General features: G+C 42.6%; 2 protein-coding genes across 4 annotated transcripts in view; one reads left to right on the forward strand and one right to left on the reverse strand.

Annotated features, from left to right (window-relative positions):
* Positions 1 to 1,827, forward strand: part of LOC124011222 (Kv channel-interacting protein 1-like) — an 82,133-nt gene extending 80,306 nt beyond the window's left edge. For all 3 annotated transcript variants that reach the window (XM_046324362.1, XM_046324363.1, XM_046324364.1), the window contains one exon: positions 595 to 1,827. In XM_046324362.1, the coding sequence (XP_046180318.1) occupies positions 595 to 642 (48 nt within the window). In that variant the 3' untranslated portion in view covers positions 643 to 1,827. The remainder of the gene's footprint in view (positions 1 to 594) is intronic.
* On the reverse strand, positions 617 to 11,999 carry LOC124011221 (T-cell leukemia homeobox protein 3-like). The gene is made up of 3 exons (XM_046324361.1): positions 11,373 to 11,999; positions 10,177 to 10,411; positions 617 to 2,977 (listed from the first exon to the last, which is right to left on the reverse strand). The coding sequence occupies exons 1-3, from the start codon at positions 11,764 to 11,766 to the stop codon at positions 2,794 to 2,796; spliced, it is 813 nt and encodes a 270-aa protein (XP_046180317.1). The 5' UTR covers positions 11,767 to 11,999; the 3' UTR covers positions 617 to 2,793.
* Positions 12,000 to 19,797: the final 7,798 nt, after the last annotated feature.

Consider the following 19,797-nt stretch of genomic DNA (forward strand, 5'->3'; position numbering starts at 1 on the left):
GAGGCAGAGGTTGTTGTCCTGGCACCACACGGCCAGGTCTCTGACCTCCTCCCTAAAGGCTGTCTCGTCGTTGTTGGTGATCAGGCCTACCACTGTTGTGTCATCGACAAACTTAATGATGGTGTTGGAGTCGTGCCTGGCAGTGCAGTCATGAGGGAACAGGGAGTACAGGAGGGGACTGAGCATGGACCCCTGAGGGGCCCCTGTGTTGAGGATCAGCGTTGCGGATGTGTTGTTACCTACCCTTACCACCTGGGGGCAGCCTGTCAGGAAGTCCAGGATCCAGTTGCAGAAGAAAGTGTTAAGTCCCAGGGTCCTTAGCTTAGCATAGGCATCACTGTGACAGCAGCTGATTTTGGTTGACTAAACTCCCTCCCTCTTGCCCGTCAAAACCCTGCCCCAACCAGAAAAAACAAGCATGTGAGGTGTCTTGCTTTCTGTACTCTCTGCTGTTCACATTACTGTCCCTTGCTATCTTCTCCTCTGTTTTTGTTGCCCCCTCGTGGTGGTTATGAGAACTGCAAGTTCAGAGGTATCATTTTATCCACCTGATATTAAATCAGCTCTCCTTTTTTCCATACTTTCTTTTCTTAGGATGAAAACATCATGAGGTCCCTGCAGCTCTTCAAAAATGTCATATAGACCACACAGAGAAAAGGAGAGAAAAGACCGGGAGGAATTGGAAGAGATGCTTGAGCTGTGAGAAGGAAAAGCAGCCCGCCATTTAATGGAAAAAAGAGGCACAAATAAACTTTGTTGTCACCATGGTTATGAGAGGTACTCAACACCGGCTGCCCAACAACAGCTATACACACCAGTCGTGTGGCACAGTGTCTCACCATCACGTTACCATGGCAGTGACCATCAAGGGGCTGGGATATGACCCTTGCCATTGACCTCTGACCCCTGTACCTGTTTTTGAACTTCCTGTGACTCTGTAACCTTTCACCCTAGTCCTCTCTGTCTTGTTCTGTTGATGTTGTTATGGTTACTGATCTCTCTGAGAGTGTATATCACACCTGTTAGTGTACCTACTGACAAACACACACAAAGATTAAGGCATACACACATACCTTGGATTGAATCCTCAATCGACTACCAAATAACAAATACACAATCAATACATTTTCATCTGTAAAATTAATCTGATCGGTATTTGACTTAAGAAAAATACATTTGAACCAAGTCAGTCCTAACCTTGCTAAATGCAGAACTCCTACAGAATGTGTGTTAGTGTTATTCAATGTTTTTGGTGTTGTGGTGACTTGTGTCATAGTGTTTTACATTTACATTTAAGTCATTTAGCAGACACTCTTATCCAGAGCGACTTCTATCTTTCTGTCTGCAATGAGCTCTTTTCATCTGTGTCGTGGTTGGTCTCTTTGTCTGTCAATCTAAGTCATGGCCAGACGACATCCCGCCCACAGAGCCTGGATTGGATGTTATGTGGCCTATGATAGAAATATACAGTGGTAGGAAGTTATTGCAAGTCCCATTTTGAAGTGTATTCTTATGTGGGATATTACGACTGTACAGTAACAACTCTCAAGACAATACCCAACCACTCACTGTGACCAGAGAGAGAGAGAGAGAGAGAGAGAGAGAGAGACCTTGTCACTGAGAATACAGGAATAAAGCCATGAGAGATGACAATAGCCTAATCAATGTGAAGACTTACTGACAAGAAAATACAAAATCCCTTTCCTCACAGTTATCTCACAGAAAACATCAGTGTATTCAAATGTGGTGCAAAATGATATTTAACAAACTTCTCTGAAAAAATGGTGATGTTTGCTATGTCTTCTTTGAGTAAAACGAAGCTTCCCATCCGTGTCTGTAACACCACAGGCAACAAATGAAGGGTTCTCAAGTGAAGAGTGTATATCGGTATTTACATATCTACATCCCAAGTACAAATGACGATACATTTACACCCACATCCTCATAGGAAATGAGTCACAAATGGAACATTTGAGGATGTTTTAGTTTCACACTTTACCGACATTACATGCATCATTCTTCCACCACTCCACTTCCTCCCTCTCTTCTGTACCCCTCTACCTCTCACACGTGGCTCCTCCTGTCCTTCCCTCAGTTCCCTGTCACTTGAATATACAATCTGTCTTTAACCATAGAGCTTGTTCCACGTTGCTGCCGACAGGGCTGACTGATCCACAAATCACCTTGCATCATAAATAACTACTCATTCTTATATGTAGATCAGTCAGTCAGTAACCATTTACCCACAATGCACTATGGATGTGACGCTCTCGAACACTGCCACAGTGTGGGATATAACATAAGGCCAGATAGGGGTCAAAACACCTGGAAGGGTGCTTGGCTAGTGTAGATAGATTGAGTCCTATCTAGGTCTAAGGATGAGGGGTTGGGTGTAGTATTAGGGCTATCCGGCACCTTGTCTCCACACAGTCTCAAAGGGGCATCACACACTGTCCATAATCTCCACTTTGCCACTACCAACTGAGCTAGGTTCAAATCATTCAATTCCTCATCTTAACAGTTGGGAAGGATGGACAAATATGTGACCCTGGATCAGTGGTTACGGGAGACTTACTCCCTCTCCTCGGCCCAGGGTTGCAGGTTCCTCCTACTCCCTCTCCTCGGCCCAGGGTTGCAGGTTCCTCCTACTCCCTCTCCTCGGCCCAGGGCTGCAGGTTCCTCCTACTCCCTCTCCTCGGCCCAGGGTTGCAGGTTCCTCCTACTCCCTCTCCTCGTCCCAGGGCTGCAGGTTCCTCCTACTCCCTCTCCTCGGCCCAGGGTTGCAGGTTCCTCCTACTCCCTCTCCTCGGCCCAGGGCTGGAGGTTCTGCAGGGCATACAAGGAGGAGTTATGTGAGCACAGCGGGTCGAAACCTGCAGATTCGTTAAAGGACTTGTGGAGGGCGTCGGCCTGCAGCTGTAGGATCAGCCGATTGGCCTGTTGACGCTCAGCCTCCCGCTCCTCTGCTGTCTGTCTCCTAAAACAGAGAAAGATAGAGATTAGGCCTACTTGCTTACAATGTAATTATGAACATAGAATACTTCTAATATGTTGAAATTCACCAATGGTCAAACTTATGTAGCCTAGTGGATGTTTATATACCATCTCAACTTTCCTTAGGCATCTAGGCCTACAGCTTAATTTTTCTGAAGGCACTGTATAATTGCAGATGACTTGATAAACTTTAGGTCTAGGCCAAACAGACTTGGTGACTGACGCTGGAGACAAGAAGCAAGTACAGGGAGTGAACATTTAATGGACAACAGACATCAAACAAAACAAGAACAGATCCTGGACGAGGCAATGAAATGACATGACGGCAATAATGCTGACACGGGGAACCAACTGAGGAACAGACAGATATAGAGGGGGAATCAACAAACATGAAGGAGTCCAGGTGAGTCTAATTAGAGCAGATGCACGTAATGATGGTGACAGGTGTGCGTAATGAAGGGCAGCCTGGCTCTCTCAAGCTCAGAGAGGGGAGAAGGCGGGAGAAGGGGGAGAAAGTGTGACAGTACCCCCCCCCCCCATGGGCCCCACCCGGCATCCCACCTGGGCGAGCCTGACAGGCCGGGCCGAGGCTTAGGAGTGGGAGCCTAACGATCCAGCTGAGACATGGGAGCCTGCCGAGCCGGATGAGGCAAGGAAACCTTTGGAGCCCGACGAGCCAGCTGAGGCACCCCTGGTTCCATCAGCATTGGCACCCGGATCCGACGTCACCACCAAAAAACTAAAACAAGAACTCCCTCAAATATTGGTGTCAGCATTCTGTAAGGACCGACGCTGGAGACGAGAAGCAAGTACAGGGAGAGAACATTTAATGGAAAACAGACATCAAACAAAACAAGAACAGATCCTGGACGGTGGAATAAAACGACATGACGACAATAATGCGGACACGGGGAACCAACTGAGGAACAGACAGATATAGAGGGGGAATCAACAAACATGAAGGAGTCCAGGTGAGTCTAATGAGTGCAGATGCGAGTAATGATGGTGACAGGTGTGCGTAATGAAGGGCAGCCTGGCGCCCTCGAGCACCAGAGAGTGGAAGCGGGAGCAGGTGTGACACTTGGGCTGATTTGACCATCCTGTTTTCTCCTGACTTATTCTGGTAGGCCTACAGGATAGTCCAATCATTTTTGGGCAGAGGAATTAGGGATCTACCAGCGAGCTGTTCAGTTCGATTGAACGTTCGCTATGTTGCATAATGAACGACATGTTTCATCAAAACTTTCTTCAGCATTCTTGAGCAGACTTTGAGGTACATTTGCTCCATTTGGTGGGGGTGGCAGGGTGTGACTTGAAGCAATGAGTGACATATTTAAAGAGCAGTGGCCATGCTGACAGCTTGCCTGGCTACTCTGGCTCCTTAATTCGGCCAAATTCTACACCACGCCCACGGACCTTTGTTTTCTTACCTGCAATGAGTCTGGATAAACATGTTTACTCCCGAACTTACTTAGGCTTGCCATAAAAAATGGGTTGAATAATTGTTGACTCAAGACCTATAGTTTAAAATCATCAGCAATTATACAGTGCCTACAGAAAGTATTCACACCCCTTGACTTTTTCCACATTTCATTGTGTTACAGCCTGAAATTAAAATGGATTAAATTGCGATTTTGTTTGTCACTGGCCTACACACAATACCCCAGAATGTCAACGTGAAATTACGTTTTTTACATTTTTACAAATGTATAAAAAAAGAAAAGCTGAGATGTCTTGAGTCGATAAATATTCAACCCCTTTGTTATGCCAAGCCTAAATAAGATAAGGAGCAAACATTTGCTTAACAAATCACATAATAAGTTGCATGGAATAGTGTTTAACGTGATTTTTCAATGACTACATCATCTCTGTACCCCACACATACAGTACAAGCAGATGTAAGGTCCCTCAGTCAAGCAGTAAGACTCACAGCTGTAATCGCTGCCAAAGGTGATCCTAACATGGGGGTTGAATACTTATCTATTCAAGATATATTAGTCTTTTATTTTTCATACTTTTTTGGCAAATGTTGAAATGTTTCTTCCACTTTCACATGACAGAGTATTTTGTGTAGATCATTGATAAAAATGACAATTAAATCAATTTTAACCCCACTTTGTGAATCATTTCTGAAGGCACTGCAAAAATCCCCCAAAATCCAGTGTCGCAGCTTTCACACTACCAGAAAACAATTAGTCTCAACAGTCTCAATTCAGGCCTATAGTTTAAAACTAACCTTGTCCCCAGATTAATTGAGTAAAAGTAAACATGCATTAATCGAAAATGACTCAAGTAAAAATGAAAGTCACCGTGTAAATTCCTACTTGAGTAAATGTCTAAAGAGTATTTGGGTTTAAATATACTTAGGTATGAAAAGTAAAAGTATAAATCATTTCAAATTCCTTATATTAAGCAAACCAGACGGCACCATTTTTCATTGTTTTCATTACGGATAGCCAGGGGCACGCAGCAACCATCAGACATCATTCTCAAACGAAGCATGTGTTTAGTGAGTCCACCAGATCAGAGGCAGTAGGGATGACCAGGGATGTTCTCTTGATAAGTGTGAATTAGGCAATTGTCTTCTCCTGCTAAGCATTCAAAATGTAACGAGTACTTTTGAGTGAAGAGGGAAAATGTATGGAGTAAAAAGTACATAATATTATTTAGCAATGCAATGAAGTAAAAGAATGAAGTTGTCAAAAATATAAATAGTAAAGTAATGTACAGATACCCCCAAAATTACTTAATTATCCTTTGAAGTATTTTTAACTACACTACCGTTCAAAAGATTGGGGTCACTTAGAAATGTCCTTGTTTTTCAACGAAAAGCACATTTTTGTTCCATTAAAATAACAAAATTGATCAGAAATACAGTGTAGATATTGTTAATGTTGTAAAAGACTATTGTAGCTGGAAACGGCAGATTTTTAATGGAATATCTACATAGGCGAACAGAGGTCCATTATCAGCAACCATCACTCCTGTGTTCCAATGACACGTTTTGTTAGCTAATCCAAGTTTATCAGTTTAAAAGGCTAATTGATCATTAGAAAACGCTTTTGCAATTATGTTAGCACAGCTGAAAATTGTTGCCCTGATTAAAGAAGCAATCAAACTGCTCACATAATTGCAAACGGGTTTTCTAATGATAAATTAGCCTGTTAAAATTATAAACTTGGATCAGCTAACATTGGAACACAGGAGTGATGGTTGCTGATAATGGTTCTCTGTATGCCTATGTAATTGATCAATTAGATATTCCATAAAAAATCTTCCATTTCCAGCTACAATAGTCATTTACAACATTAACAATGTCTACACTGTATTTCTGATCAATTTGATGTTATTTTAATGGACAAAAAAAACTGTGATTTTTCTCTCAAAAACAAGGACATTTCTAAGTGACCCCAAACTTTGAAACGGTAGTGTAGGTACTTTACATCACTGGTTAAACGTGTTACAGATAGGATTTTCTTGTACTTTTTGCATTGTACACTGAACAACAATATAAACACAATCATTTCAATGATTTTACTGTTATAGTTCATGAGGAAATCAGTCCATTGAAATAAATGCATTAGGCCCTAATCTATGGATTTCACATGACTGGGAATACATATATGCATCTGTTGGTCACAGGTACCTTAAAAAAAGTATGGCCGTGGATCAGAAAACCAGTCAGTATCTGGGGTGACCACTGTTTGGCTCATGCAGCGAGACGCATCTCTTTCATATAGAGTTGATCAGGCTGTTGATTGTGGACTGTGTAATCTTGTCCCACTCCTCTATTCATTGGCTGTGCAAAGTTGCTGGATATTGGCGGGAACTAGAACACGCTGTCGTACATGTGGATCCAGAGCATCCCAAACATGCCCAATGGGTGACATGTCTGGTGAGTATGCAGCAGGCGTTTGAAAAACGGTGACATTTTCATCTTCCAGGAATTGTGTACAGATCCTTGCAACAGGATGTCCTGCTGAAACATGTGGTGATGGCGGCGGGTGAACGGCACGACAACGGGCCTCAGGATCTCGTCACGGTTTCTCTGCATTAAAATGACCTTTAATAAAATGCAAATGTGTTTGCTTTCCGTTGCTTATGCCTGCCCATACCATAACCCCACCACCACCATGGGGCACTCGGATGTCAATGTTGTGAATCACAAACCGCTCGCCCACACGACACCATACATGCTGTCTGCCATCTGCCTGGTATAGTTGAAACCAGGATTCCTCCATGAAGAGCACACTTCTCCAGTGTGCCAGTGGCCATCAAAGGTGAGTATTTGCCCACTTAAGTGGGTTATGATGCCAAACTGCAGTCAGGTCAAGACCCTGGTGGGAACACCGAGCACGCAGATGAGCTTCCCTGAGACGATTTCTGAGTTTGTGCAGAAATTCATCGCTTGTGTAAACCCACAGTTTCATCAGCTGTCCGAGTGGCAGGTCTCAGACAATCTTGCAGGTGAAGTAGCCGGATGTAGAGGTCCTGGGCTGGTGTGCTTACATGTGGTCTGTGGTTGTGAGGCCATTTGGATGTACTGCCAAATTCTCTAAAATTACTTTGGAGGTGGCTTATGGTAGAGAAATGTATATTAAATTTACCTGGCAACAGCTCTGGTGGACATTCCTGCAGTCAGCATGTCAATTGCACGCTCCCTCAAAACTTGTGTGATAATACTGCACATTTTAGTGGCCTTTTATTGTCCCCCAGCACAAGGTGCATCTGTGTAATGATCATACTGTTTAATCAGCTTCTTGATATGCCACACCTGTCAGTTGGATGGATTATCTTGGCAAAGGAGAAATGCTCACTAACAGGGATGTAAACAAATTTGCACACAACTTTTGAAAGAAATAACCTTTTTGGGCATGAGGAGGATTTCTGGGATCTTTTATTTCAGTTCATGAAATAGGACCAACCCTTTACCTGTTGTGTTTATATTTTCATTTAGTATAATTTCAGAAAATGTTCATGATAGATATGTTGCTAATAGTGAAATGATAGTGACTATGAAACACTTTCATTTCACTATTACTGCAGATTTAATACGGACATTTACTGAAATTACAATGCAAAAATCCAACAACAACAGAAATCCTATGTGTAGCACCTTTTAAAGGCAGTAGCTTTTCTGTGTTGAAATGATGTTGGCTTCCTCCAACAACTGAATGGTGTGGGTATAACGTAACAACTGAATGGTGTGGGTATACCGAAACAACTGAATGGTGTGGGTAAAAACAACTGAATGGTGTGGGTATACCGAAACAACTGAATGGTGTGGGTATACCAAACAACTGAATGGTATACCGAAACAACTGAATGGTGTGGGTATACCGAAACAACTGAATGGTGTGGGTATACCGAAACAACTGAATGGTGTGGGTAAAAACAACTGAATGGTGTGGGTATACAACTGAATGGTGTGGGTATACAACTGAATGGTGTGGGTATACCAAAACAACTGAATGGTGTGGGTATACTGAAACAACTGAATGGTGTGGGTATACCAAAACAACTGAATGGTGTGGGTATAACTGAATGGTGTGGGTATACGAAACAACTGAATGGTGTGGGTATACCAAAACAACTGAATGAATGGTGGGTATACTGAAACAACTGAATGGTGTGGGTATACCGAAACAACTGAATGGTGTGGGTATACCGAAACAACTGAATGGTGTGGGTATACCGAAACAACTGGGTATACAGAAACAACTGAATGGTGTGGGTATACAGAAACAACTGAATGGTGTGGGTATACAGAAACAACTGAATGGTGTGGGTATACTGAAACAACTGAATGGTGTGGGTATACCGAAACAACTGAATGGTGTGGGTATACCAAAACAACTGAATGGTGTGGGTATACTGAAACAACTGAATGGTGTGGGTATACCGAAACAACTGAATGGTGTGGGTATACAACTGAAACAACTGAATGGTGTGGGTATACAGAAACAACTGAATGGTGTGGGTATACCGAAACAACTGAATGGTGTGGGTATACCGAAACAACTGAATGGTGTGGGTATACCGAAACAACTGAATGGTGTGGGTATACCGAAACAACTGAATGGTGTGGGTATACCGAAACAACTGAATGGTGTGGGTACTAAACAACTGAATGGTGTGGGTATACTGAAACAACTGAATGGTGTGGGTATGGTGTGGGTATACTGAAACAACTGAATGGTGTGGGTATACCGAATGGTGTGGGTATACCGAAACAACTGAATGGTGTGGGTATACCGAAACAACTGAATGGTGTGGGTATACCGAAACAACTGAATGGTGTGGGTATACCAAAACAACTGAATGGTGTGGGTATACCGAAACAACTGAATGGTGTGGGTATACCGAAACAACTGAATGGTGTGGGTATACCGAAACAACTGAATGGTGTGGGTATACTGAAACAACTGAATGGTGTGGGTATACTGAAACAAATGAATGGTGTGGGTATACAGAAACAACTGAATGGTGTGGGTATACCAAAACAACTGAATGGTGTGGGTATACCGAAACAACTGAATGGTGTGGGTATACCAAAACAACTGAATGGTGTGGGTATACTGAAACAACTGAATGGTGTGGGTATACCGAAACAACTGAATGGTGTGGGTATACCGAAACAACTGAATGGTGTGGGTAAACAACTGAATGGTGTGGGTATACCAAAACAACTGAATGGTGTGGGTATACCTGAAACAACTGAAACAACTGAATGGTGTGGGTATACCAACTGAAACAACTGAATGGTGTGGGTATACCGAAACAACTGAATGGTGTGGGTATACCGAAACAACTGAATGGTGTGGGTATACCGAAACAACTGAATGGTGTGGGTATACCGAAACAACTGAATGGTGTGGGTATACTGAAACAACTGAATGGTGTGGGTATACCGAAACAACTGAATGGTGTGGGTATACTGAAACAACTGAATGGTGTGGGTATACCGAAACAACTGAATGGTGTGGGCATACACCAACAACAGAACGGTGTGGGCATACACCAACAACAGAACGGTGTGGGCATATACCATCGTCATGCGAGTAGACTGCTAATTGGCCAGCTCATTCTCCTCACGAGGAAGACATCATCCATTGAGATTTTCAATGGACATTTACTTTAAGGTATGACTAAACATGTAAACGGTAAAATTGATAAACTGACCTCCACTTGGTCCTGCGGTTCTGGAACCAGGTCTTGACCTGCGCGTCTGTCATCTTCAGGCTCTTGGCGAGGGTGGCCCGCTCCGCGCTCGCAAGGTACTTCTGCCGGTGGAAGCGCTTCTCCAACTCACAAATCTGCACACGGGAGAAGGATGTCCGAGGCTTTTTCCGTTTGGGTGGTGTGCGGTTCTGGTATGGATGACCTATCCGCCGGGTCACCGTGAATGGCACGAGAGCTGAAGGAGGGAGCAGAACAGCAGACTGGAGGATGAGTTCACACGGTGGATGAGTGATGGGTGTTTTGTCCTCTGTGGTAGGAAAGACTCCAACTGGGTTGTTGTACAGTTCATAGATTCTGGAGTATTGTCTGATCCTCAGTAGAAAACGGTTATATTCATTATTAGTCTAGTTAGAAGAGGTTGATTTGGTTGATTTGGCGCCTGCATAAAACTGGGCGTTTCTGTTTGGGCCTACGTCGACTCATCCATCTGCAATTTGCAAATATTCAATTTTTAACCTGATTTTAATCGTTTATTCTCTAGGGATAAAGCCATCATTTCTGTCTGGATATTAAAGTTAGGCTTCCTCTTGCGTGAGCAACAATGACATTACATGGTGAATACAGGAAGTCGGTCATGTTGGGTTTGGCTCTGGGTGCCGAATCAGGCTATTACAAATGGAATAGGCCTGTATTTGAGATCAATAGCATTATTACCTAACATTCACACTACGGCTTACTACTCTTCGCGAGAAGGTTTTCATTTGTCTTTATCAGATTGTATAAACTCTTGGGTGTAATAATTTGATAATTGTAGCAATTGTGTTTTTTGTCTACATTTTATTTGTATAGGTCTATTCAATATTTACACGTGGTTTCCGTTGCTATAAGTATTAATTGAAATAAGGAAATAGGCTACAATTTCAGTAAAATTGCACAAGTGGGTGAAGCCTACATTTTCTTACGTTTTAATGCGTAAAAGGTTGGAGATTGAATTAATTGTTATCAAAATGCTTTGTTATTTTATTGTTCGCATAATCTGTATTATTGTTGTTTTTATTGCCGTATCGTTATCGTTATTATTTAGCTTTTCACTTTTTTGAAGCTTATTACACGTTTATTGTAAGATAAGACGTTTTCAAGATGTTTTGAAAATTGCTATTACGTGAAACCGGGAACATTTTTTATCGGGAAGTTACCTGATAACCTGTCCTTGGCGAACCTATAACCGACCAACGGGAAACACAGGCCTCCATACCCGGGCACAGCGCTCCCCACATGCGGCGGTCCCTCGACCGTCAACGGTCTGTGAGCGGGCACCCGGATCACTCCTCTGCTGCCCAGGCTGCGCTTCACTCCGTACAAATCAGGATCCTCTAACTGTGGTACCATACCCGAGAGGGAGATGGACAGCGCGGTATCGGACGCTGCGCTCCCTCCGGTCGGGTTCCCCAAAAGGTAACCGTCTCCACTGCTGGTCCGGCGGCTCTCTGAGTCAGCACCGCTCCTAAGTATCTGGTCGATGCCGAAGCTGATGGGTTCGTGCTGGACCACTTTGACAGGAGGGCTTGGGGCGCTGAGTGCGCGCTCCATCTCCACCGTTTACTCAGACCGTGGGATGGCTGGACAGGATGGAAATTAAATAACGAGATTAAACAGCCAGTTTGTGCCAAAAAGCAACTGCGGTTGGCTCCATTGTCATCCTCCGTTCAGAATCAGACCATCTGAAACTTCGGAAAGCACTCCCTCAGATCATCCTCGCGCTCGCCAGTGAAAGTTTAATGTTCGTTTGGATAAGTCTGTGACGCTCTCTTCCCTGCGTCAAAATTTTTTGGTCTTGCTGCCCACCCCCCATTCCTGTGTTTTTATTGGTTGGTCCTGTCAATCCCTTGGGGGCAGGATAATTTAACACCATAACCCCGACTGCTTTCCGACAGAGTTAATTTAGTGCAATATCAGAGCATACATTTCTAAACCTTGTATTTGACCTGTTTGGACAATTCACTTGACCTAGTGTTTATTTTATTTAACCAGGCAAGTCTGTTAAGAACATTCTTATTTACAGTTGCGGCCTAGGAACAGTGGGTTATCAGCCTTGTTCAGGGGCAGAACGAAATATTTTTACCTTACCATCTTGGGGATTCAAGCTAGCAACCTTTCGGTAACTGGCACAACACTCTAACCACTAGGCTACCTGCCGCCCCACAGGCTTTGAAAAAGTGCCCGGAGTCCCTATTTTCTAACCTCCATTTTGTATCCTTGACATTGTCCGATCTCCATGAAAATACAGAAGGCTGTAATGAAATATATTAACTGAACAGAAATAACAGATACAAGTTGCAACGATGACATATTTCTTACTTCCCATTGCCTTTTCCTATTTCGATACAGTTTCGTCGTTGATCCCGCAATACACATGTTGGTGGCTGCGCGTCTCTCACCAGACCTGTGGAGTAGTGAAGGTGAATGCAGGCAGTTCAGTCGTCTTATTGATTTTCTACGAGGAACACGAGAGGACCTGTATTAACACCAGAGTCTATTCGTCATGGATTGAAGTGGGCCTTGGTTAGGGCCATTGATTTGAGGTATAGAGGAAGCGAGGCATCACTTCTCCTTTTTGATTACGGCGTCTGTCAACAGCTACTGGCAGGTTACTCCTTCTCTGTGTAAGACATACATTTGAAGTAAACCAATAGGTTGTATCCGAACCGTGTCTGCTGCTGGTGATCATAATGCCTTAAATCCATACAAGGCCTAAACTAAATGACGATAGTGCAGGGTACAACCCGACGGTGGCACATTAATTGATAATAAAAGGGAATTGTCTGACGAGGCCACGGGCTATACGGAGGAAGTAGAGGGTCTGCATGGTCGCTGGAACCTCCTGCCCATCAGAATCAATGAAAAGACGGACACAATTAACTGTTTATGTACCCCTGGCTAGAGCTTTGCTGAGATGTGTTCCTGTCCTCGTCTCTATAGACCTGATATAGGCCCATAGTCTTTAACATATTTACATGTATATTTTATTTATCGACAAAAACAAATATTCTTAACACAGGTAAACATGTAACTATTAGGCTATAATTGAAACCTATATTTTGGGTTGCAAGTTTCTTATAGGTTTTTAATTTTGACAGGCATAGATACTACTATTTTAATGATTCATTTGATGAGGCGATATAAGCTAGGTACCCCCCGCAATCAAAATTATAACCTCGATCGAATTTGTTGTATGAGTAAATGTCCATAACGGAGGTTTTCTTGTTTTTTTTTTTTTGCCCCATCTATATGACTTTAAAAAATGTGTTTAATGTGCGTTAAGGTTTTCATATTCATCCTGAGGAAATTCCTTTATGAATAATAATGAACTCGTATTAATACGTTGTTTACAATACATGTGTTTTCCATAAACGAACAATTGGGGTAGGCATATCAAGAGACCTAACCAAAATTTGACGTGGTTGTTCAGAAATATGGACTGGCAGAATTGGCTATAGTTTCCCCACCATGGTGAGCACACCGGTGGCCTATTTTCACGAGGGAGAAATTGACTGTTATAGCTGTCATTTCCCGTACATATTTTCATATTTACTGCGCAGTTATCAGGCTACTTTATATTAAAATCATAATGACTATTTATTGTGTACCTATATGTGGTTGATCGTTTATTCTATTAAATGATATGGTTCATGTATATATATATTTTTCGATTGCATGCATTTTGATTTAGCCTAATATGACCATCTGCAGTCCTACACACATAGCAAAAACGGGTCTAGTCAACGTTGTTTTCACGTCATGTTAATCAAAAAATGCAACGTGATGACGATCAATTAACGTGGAAAACTGCTTAGATTTGAAAAAAGTATCCAACATTAGGAATTTCGTATTTTTTTCATCCAACTTTGCATCTAAATCCAATGACATGGTGACATTTTTTGGTTGATTTCACTTTGAATTCACGTCAATTGACAACACAACCAAATGTAAATAAAAAAATCGAAGTTGAACTGACATCTGTGCCGGGTGGGTATATTATGCACTGTGGATTTGGGAACACGGCAGAAACGGTGTCATAGCTGGCTCTCTCTCCACTGGAAATGGATTGAGTTGACGCGGACTGGGGAACGTTGGTTCAGGGGTCGTGGGTGTAAATGAGCCGGTGTAATCCTCAGATTATCCGAGTTTATGCCACACCATGAAGCCACTAAATCCGGGGAATGCTAGGCCTACTACATGGATGATACAACCACGATAATAACTATAGGTCTATACGATAACATAACTACTAGGTTTAAAACCATTTAAAATAATACTAGAAATACTAGAAATAGATGAACAAATAAATTGGCTACCGGATACAAAACAAATGAACTTTATACGAAAACAGACGAGTGTGCATGACATTAACAGCAATGGAGGTGGCACACTAAAAATGAGGGGTTCAACAAAGGTTCTTCTAAGATCCTCAAAGATATAAGGACCTTCAGGTTATTGTCACTGAAAATGGCCCCCAAAAGGTTATTCCAAGAACCCGATAGGAAGTGGGGTTAATCGAGAAGCCTCCTTAGTTGGTGGGGGTTCTTGCAGGAACCTAACTGCCCAATGGAAACATTTGGATTTGAATTCGAAATGACAGCAGGTGAAGACACTTAAACTGAAAAATGTAAAGTCTCCTCAATTTAAGGTAAGGTTTGTCCCTTGTATTATATAAATTAATATTGTTTTATGGTGACAACATCTATCTTTTCATATTTGTGCAAATCTTTCTAAGGATCGGACCCTTTTTAACATTTTTGCCTAAAACTACACCCAAATATACTGCCTGTATGTAGCTCAAGGCCCGATGCAAGGATATGCGATTTGAAAGGAAACACTTTGAAGTTTGTGTAAATGTGAATGTAGTGTGGGAGAATATAGCACATTAGATCTGGTACAAGATAATACAAAGACAAAACTACCAGTTTCTTTGTATTTTTGTTGTACCATCATCTTCGAAATGCAAGAGAAAGGCCATAATGAATTATTCTAGCCCAGGTTCAATTTAGGCATTGGCCACCAGATGGCAGCAGTGTATGTGCAAAGTTTTTGAGTGATCCAATGAACTGTTGCATATCTATTCAAAATGTTGTATCAAGACTGCCCAAATGTGCCCAATTGGTGTATTCATACATTTCCAAGTTCATAATTGTACTCTCTCCATTAACAATAGGATGGTATTCTTTCACCGTAGTAGCTACTATAAATTGGACAGCGCAGTTAGTTTAACAAGAATTTAAGATTTCTGCCACTATCAGATATGTCTATGTCCTGGGGATTTCTTTTGTTTCTTACAACCTCATGCTAATCACATTAGCCTACGTTAGCTCAACCGTCCCGAGGACGGGACACCGATCCTTAACAGAAAATGGACACAATTCAATGGATATCAATCAACCAAGAGGTAAGAATATGTAGGCTATAAGAATGTGTTGAAGGCTGGCTGTATTGGGTGCAGATGACTGAACTGCTCACTTTTGTGACCATGTCTGCAGGTATACAGACGAGGAGACATACACAGGTATGTCAATTGGTATTGGTATGTAATGCAGGTCACATGTACCATTCTCCTCCCTTACCTCTTCAATGAATATCCCATAGTCCTCTACATTATGGACAAGGTATGTGTATGAAAACCATTATCAAAACAGTTGTTTCATTCACATTCACAACAAAAACCAAGGTGTGAATACTGTTGTGTGCATGTTTTGTTAATCATCTATATTATGAGTATTTTTGGGGATTCACAGACCTCCCGACAGCTCTGATGAATGTAACAGGAAACTTGTTCGATCACCATTCACTGCTAAATCATTCTGGCTGTATATACAGTGTCAAGAAGAAATATGTGAACCCTTTGGAATTACCTGGATTCCTGCAAAAATTGGTCATAAACTTTGATCTGATCTTCACAACAATAGACAAACACCGTCTGCTTAAAACTAATAACACACAAACAATTATACGTTTTCATGTCTTTATTGAACACACCGTGTAAACATTCACAGTGCAGGGTGGAAAAAGTGTGTGAACCCTTGGATTTAATAACTGGTTGACCCTCCTTTGGCAGCAATAACCTCAACCAAACGTTTCCTGTAGTTGCGGATCAGACCTGCACAACGGTCAGGAGGAATTTTGGACCATTCCTCTTTACAAAACTGTTTCAGTTCAGCAATATTCTTAGGATGTCTGGTGTGAACCGCTCGCTTGAGATCATGCCAAGGCATTTTTAATCGGGTTGAGGTCAAGACTGACTGGGCCACTCTAAAAGGCATCTTTTCTTCTGTTGAAGCCATTCTCTGTTTGGGGTCATTGTCCTGTTGCATCACTCAACTTCTGTTGAGCTTCAATTGGCGGACAGATAGCCTTACATTCTCCTGCAAAATGTCTTGATAAATTTGGGAATTCATTTTTCCGTCGATGATAGCAAGCTGTCCAGGCCCTGAGGCAGCAAAGCAGCCCCAAACCATGATGCTCCCTCCACCATACTTTACAGTTGGGATGAGGTTTTGATGTCGGTGTGCTGTGCTATTTGTCTCTACACATAGTGTTGTGTGTTCCTTAAAAAACAACTTAACTTGAGTTTAATCTGTCCACAAAATATTTTGCCAGAAGCGCAGTGAAACATCTAGGTGCTCTTTTGCGAATTTCAGACGTGCAGCAATGTTTGTTTTGGACAGCAGTGGCTTCTTCCGTGGCGTCCTCCCATGAACACCATTCTTGTTTAGTGTTTGACGTATCATAGACTCCTCAACAGAGAAGTTAGCATGTTCCAGAGATTTCTGTAAGTCTTTAGCTGACACTCTAGGATTCTTCTTAACCTCATTGAGCATTCTGCGCTGTGCTCTTGCAGTCATCTTTGCAGGACGGCCACTCCTATGGAGAGTAGCAACAGTGCTGAACTTTCTCCATTTCTATAGAATTGGTCTTACCGTGGACTGATGAACATCAAGGCTTTTAGAGACACTTGTGTAACCCTTTCCAGCTTTATACAAGTCAGCAATTCTTTATCTTAGGTCTTCTGAGGTCTCTTTTGTTCGAGGCCTGGTTCACACCAGGCAATGTTTCTTGTGAATGACAAACTCACAAAGTCAGCTCTAACCAACATCTCCAATCTATCTCATTGATTGGATTCCAGGTTAGCTGACTCCTGACTCCAATTAGATTTTGTAAAAGTAATTAGCCTAGGAGTTCACATAATTTTTCCAACCTACACTGTGAATGTTTAAATTATGTATTAAATATAGACAAGAAAAATACAATAATTAGTGTGTCATTAGTTTATTTAAGCACACTGTGTTTGTCTATTGGTGTGACTAAGATGAAGATCAGATCAAATTTGATTAAAAATGTATGCAGAAATCCAGGTAATTCACATACTTTTTCTTGCCACTGCACATAGATATGGAGAACGTCGACACATTAACATCAATACGCCAGAGGATATACAGTACCTATTGGACTTGGGACTTTGCTGGGACTTCACCTCATATTTAGATTTTTTAATTCTGCTTTGCCACTAAAATCATAATAAACACTGACAACTAAAATATTGTGTTATTGTTGTTATTGTTACGCATATTATTATTCATAATATTGGGGGGGGGGGGGTTAAAAAAATGAACCCCAAAAGGTTCTTTGAGGATCCATCAAAATAGATTATTTGAATAATTTATAGGGGTTCCCCCACAGTTTCAATTTGAAGTACCCCTAAAGGATTCTCCAGGAACCTTTTCTTTTAGAGTGCAAGAGCACAAACTGACCTGGGACCAGTCTATAGGCTACCTCCCCTTAAAGGCTATATACGCTTACATTTTAATAAAATAAAAATAAGTTTAACTTGTATTTATTTATTTTTATTTTACCTTTATTTAACCAGGTAGGCCAGTTGAGAACACGTTCTCATTTACAACTGCGACTTGGCCAAGATAAAGCAAAGCAGTGCAACACAAACAACAACACAGAGTTACACATGGAATAAACAAACGTACAGTCAATAACACAATAGAAATATCTATATACAGTGGGTGCAAATGTAGTAAGATTAGGGAGGAAAGGCAATAAATAGGCCATAGTGGTGAAATAAATACAATTTAGCATTAACACTGGAGTGATAGATGTGCAGAAGATGAATGTGCAAGTAGAGATACTGGGGTGCAAAGGAGCAAAACAATAAATTACAATATGGGGATGAGGTAGTTGGGTGGGATATTTACAGATGGGCTGTTAACACCAATTTGTCATGCAGGTGAAAGAGGACCCAAAAGCGACTTGGCGAAAACAGAGTCTTTAATCCAGTAAAGTAAATACAATCAAAAAAACACAACTTTCACTCGAAATGACGAGGACAAACTGGAGACTCGATCTTGAACAGCAGGTGAACAGCAGGTTGCCTCGGGAAGGCACTTGAACCAAACAGACTCAGACACCTGCTCACCACGCAGCATCTGAGGGAAACACGACACGACAGGGCGATACACAAACACAGCACGGTGAATTCTAGACAAGGAACCGACAGGGCAGAAACGAATAACAAGGAGAGAAATAGGGACTCTAATCAGGGAAAAGGATCGGGAACAGGTGTGGGAAGACTAAATGATTGATTAGGGGAATAGGAACAGCTGGGAGCAGGAACGGAACGATAGAGAGAAGAGAGAGCGGGAGAGTGAGAGAGGGAGGGGGAGAGAGAGGGATAGAAAGAGGGAAAGAACCTAATAAGACCAGCAGAGGGAAACGAATAGAAGGAGAAGAACAGGGACAAGGCATGATAATCAATGACAAAACATGACAGTACCCCCCACTCACCGAGCGCCTCCTGGCGCACTCGAGGAGGAATCCTGGCGGCAACGGAGGAAATCATCAATGAGTGAACGGTCCAGCACGTCCCGAGACGGAACCCAACTCCTCTCCTCAGGACCGTAACCCTCCCAATCCACTAAGTATTGGTGACCCCGTCCCCGAGAACGCATGTCCATGATCTTATGTACCTTGTAAATAGGTGCGCTCTCGACAAGGACGGGAGGGGGAGGGAAGACGAACGGGGTGCGAAGAAAGGGCTTGACACAGGAGACATGGAAGACAGGATGGACGCGACGAAGATGTCGCGGAAGAAGCAGTCGCACAGCGACAGGATTGACGACCTGGGAGACATGGAACGGACCAATGAACCGCGGAGTCAACTTACGAGAAGCTGTCGTAAGAGGAAGGTTGCGAGTGGAAAGCCACACTCTCTGGCCGCAACAATACCTTGGACTCTTAATCCTGCGTTTATTGGCGGCTCTCACAGTCTGTGCCCTGTAACGGCAAAGTGCAGACCTCACCCTCCTCCAGGTGCGCTCACAACGTTGGACAAACGCTTGAGCGGAGGGAACGCTGGACTCGGCAAGCTGGGATGAGAACAGAGGAGGCTGGTAACCCAGACTACTCTGAAACGGAGATAACCCGGTAGCAGACGAAGGAAGCGAATTGTGAGCGTATTCTGCCCAGGGGAGCTGTTCTGCCCAAGACGCAGGGTTTCTGAAAGAAAGGCTGCGTAGTATGCGACCAATCGTCTGATTGGCCCTCTCTGCTTGACCGTTAGAC

This window comes from Oncorhynchus gorbuscha, linkage group LG23 (genome assembly GCF_021184085.1).
Source record: "Oncorhynchus gorbuscha isolate QuinsamMale2020 ecotype Even-year linkage group LG23, OgorEven_v1.0, whole genome shotgun sequence".
Lineage (NCBI taxonomy): Eukaryota > Metazoa > Chordata > Actinopteri > Salmoniformes > Salmonidae > Oncorhynchus > Oncorhynchus gorbuscha.

Bases quoted from the DNA above. Each gene is read 5' to 3' on its own strand.
- LOC124011221 (XM_046324361.1), bottom strand. From the start codon at position 11,766: ATGGAGCGCGCACTCAGCGCCCCAAGCCCTCCTGTCAAAGTGGTCCAG. The intron at 10,412-11,372 runs GTAACTTCCCGA...TCCCTCCTTCAG, and splicing joins CGCCAAGGACAGGTTATCAG to CTCTCGTGCCATTCACGGTG. The intron at 2,978-10,176 runs GTCAGTTTATCA...TCTCTGTTTTAG, and splicing joins AACCGCAGGACCAAGTGGAG to GAGACAGACAGCAGAGGAGC.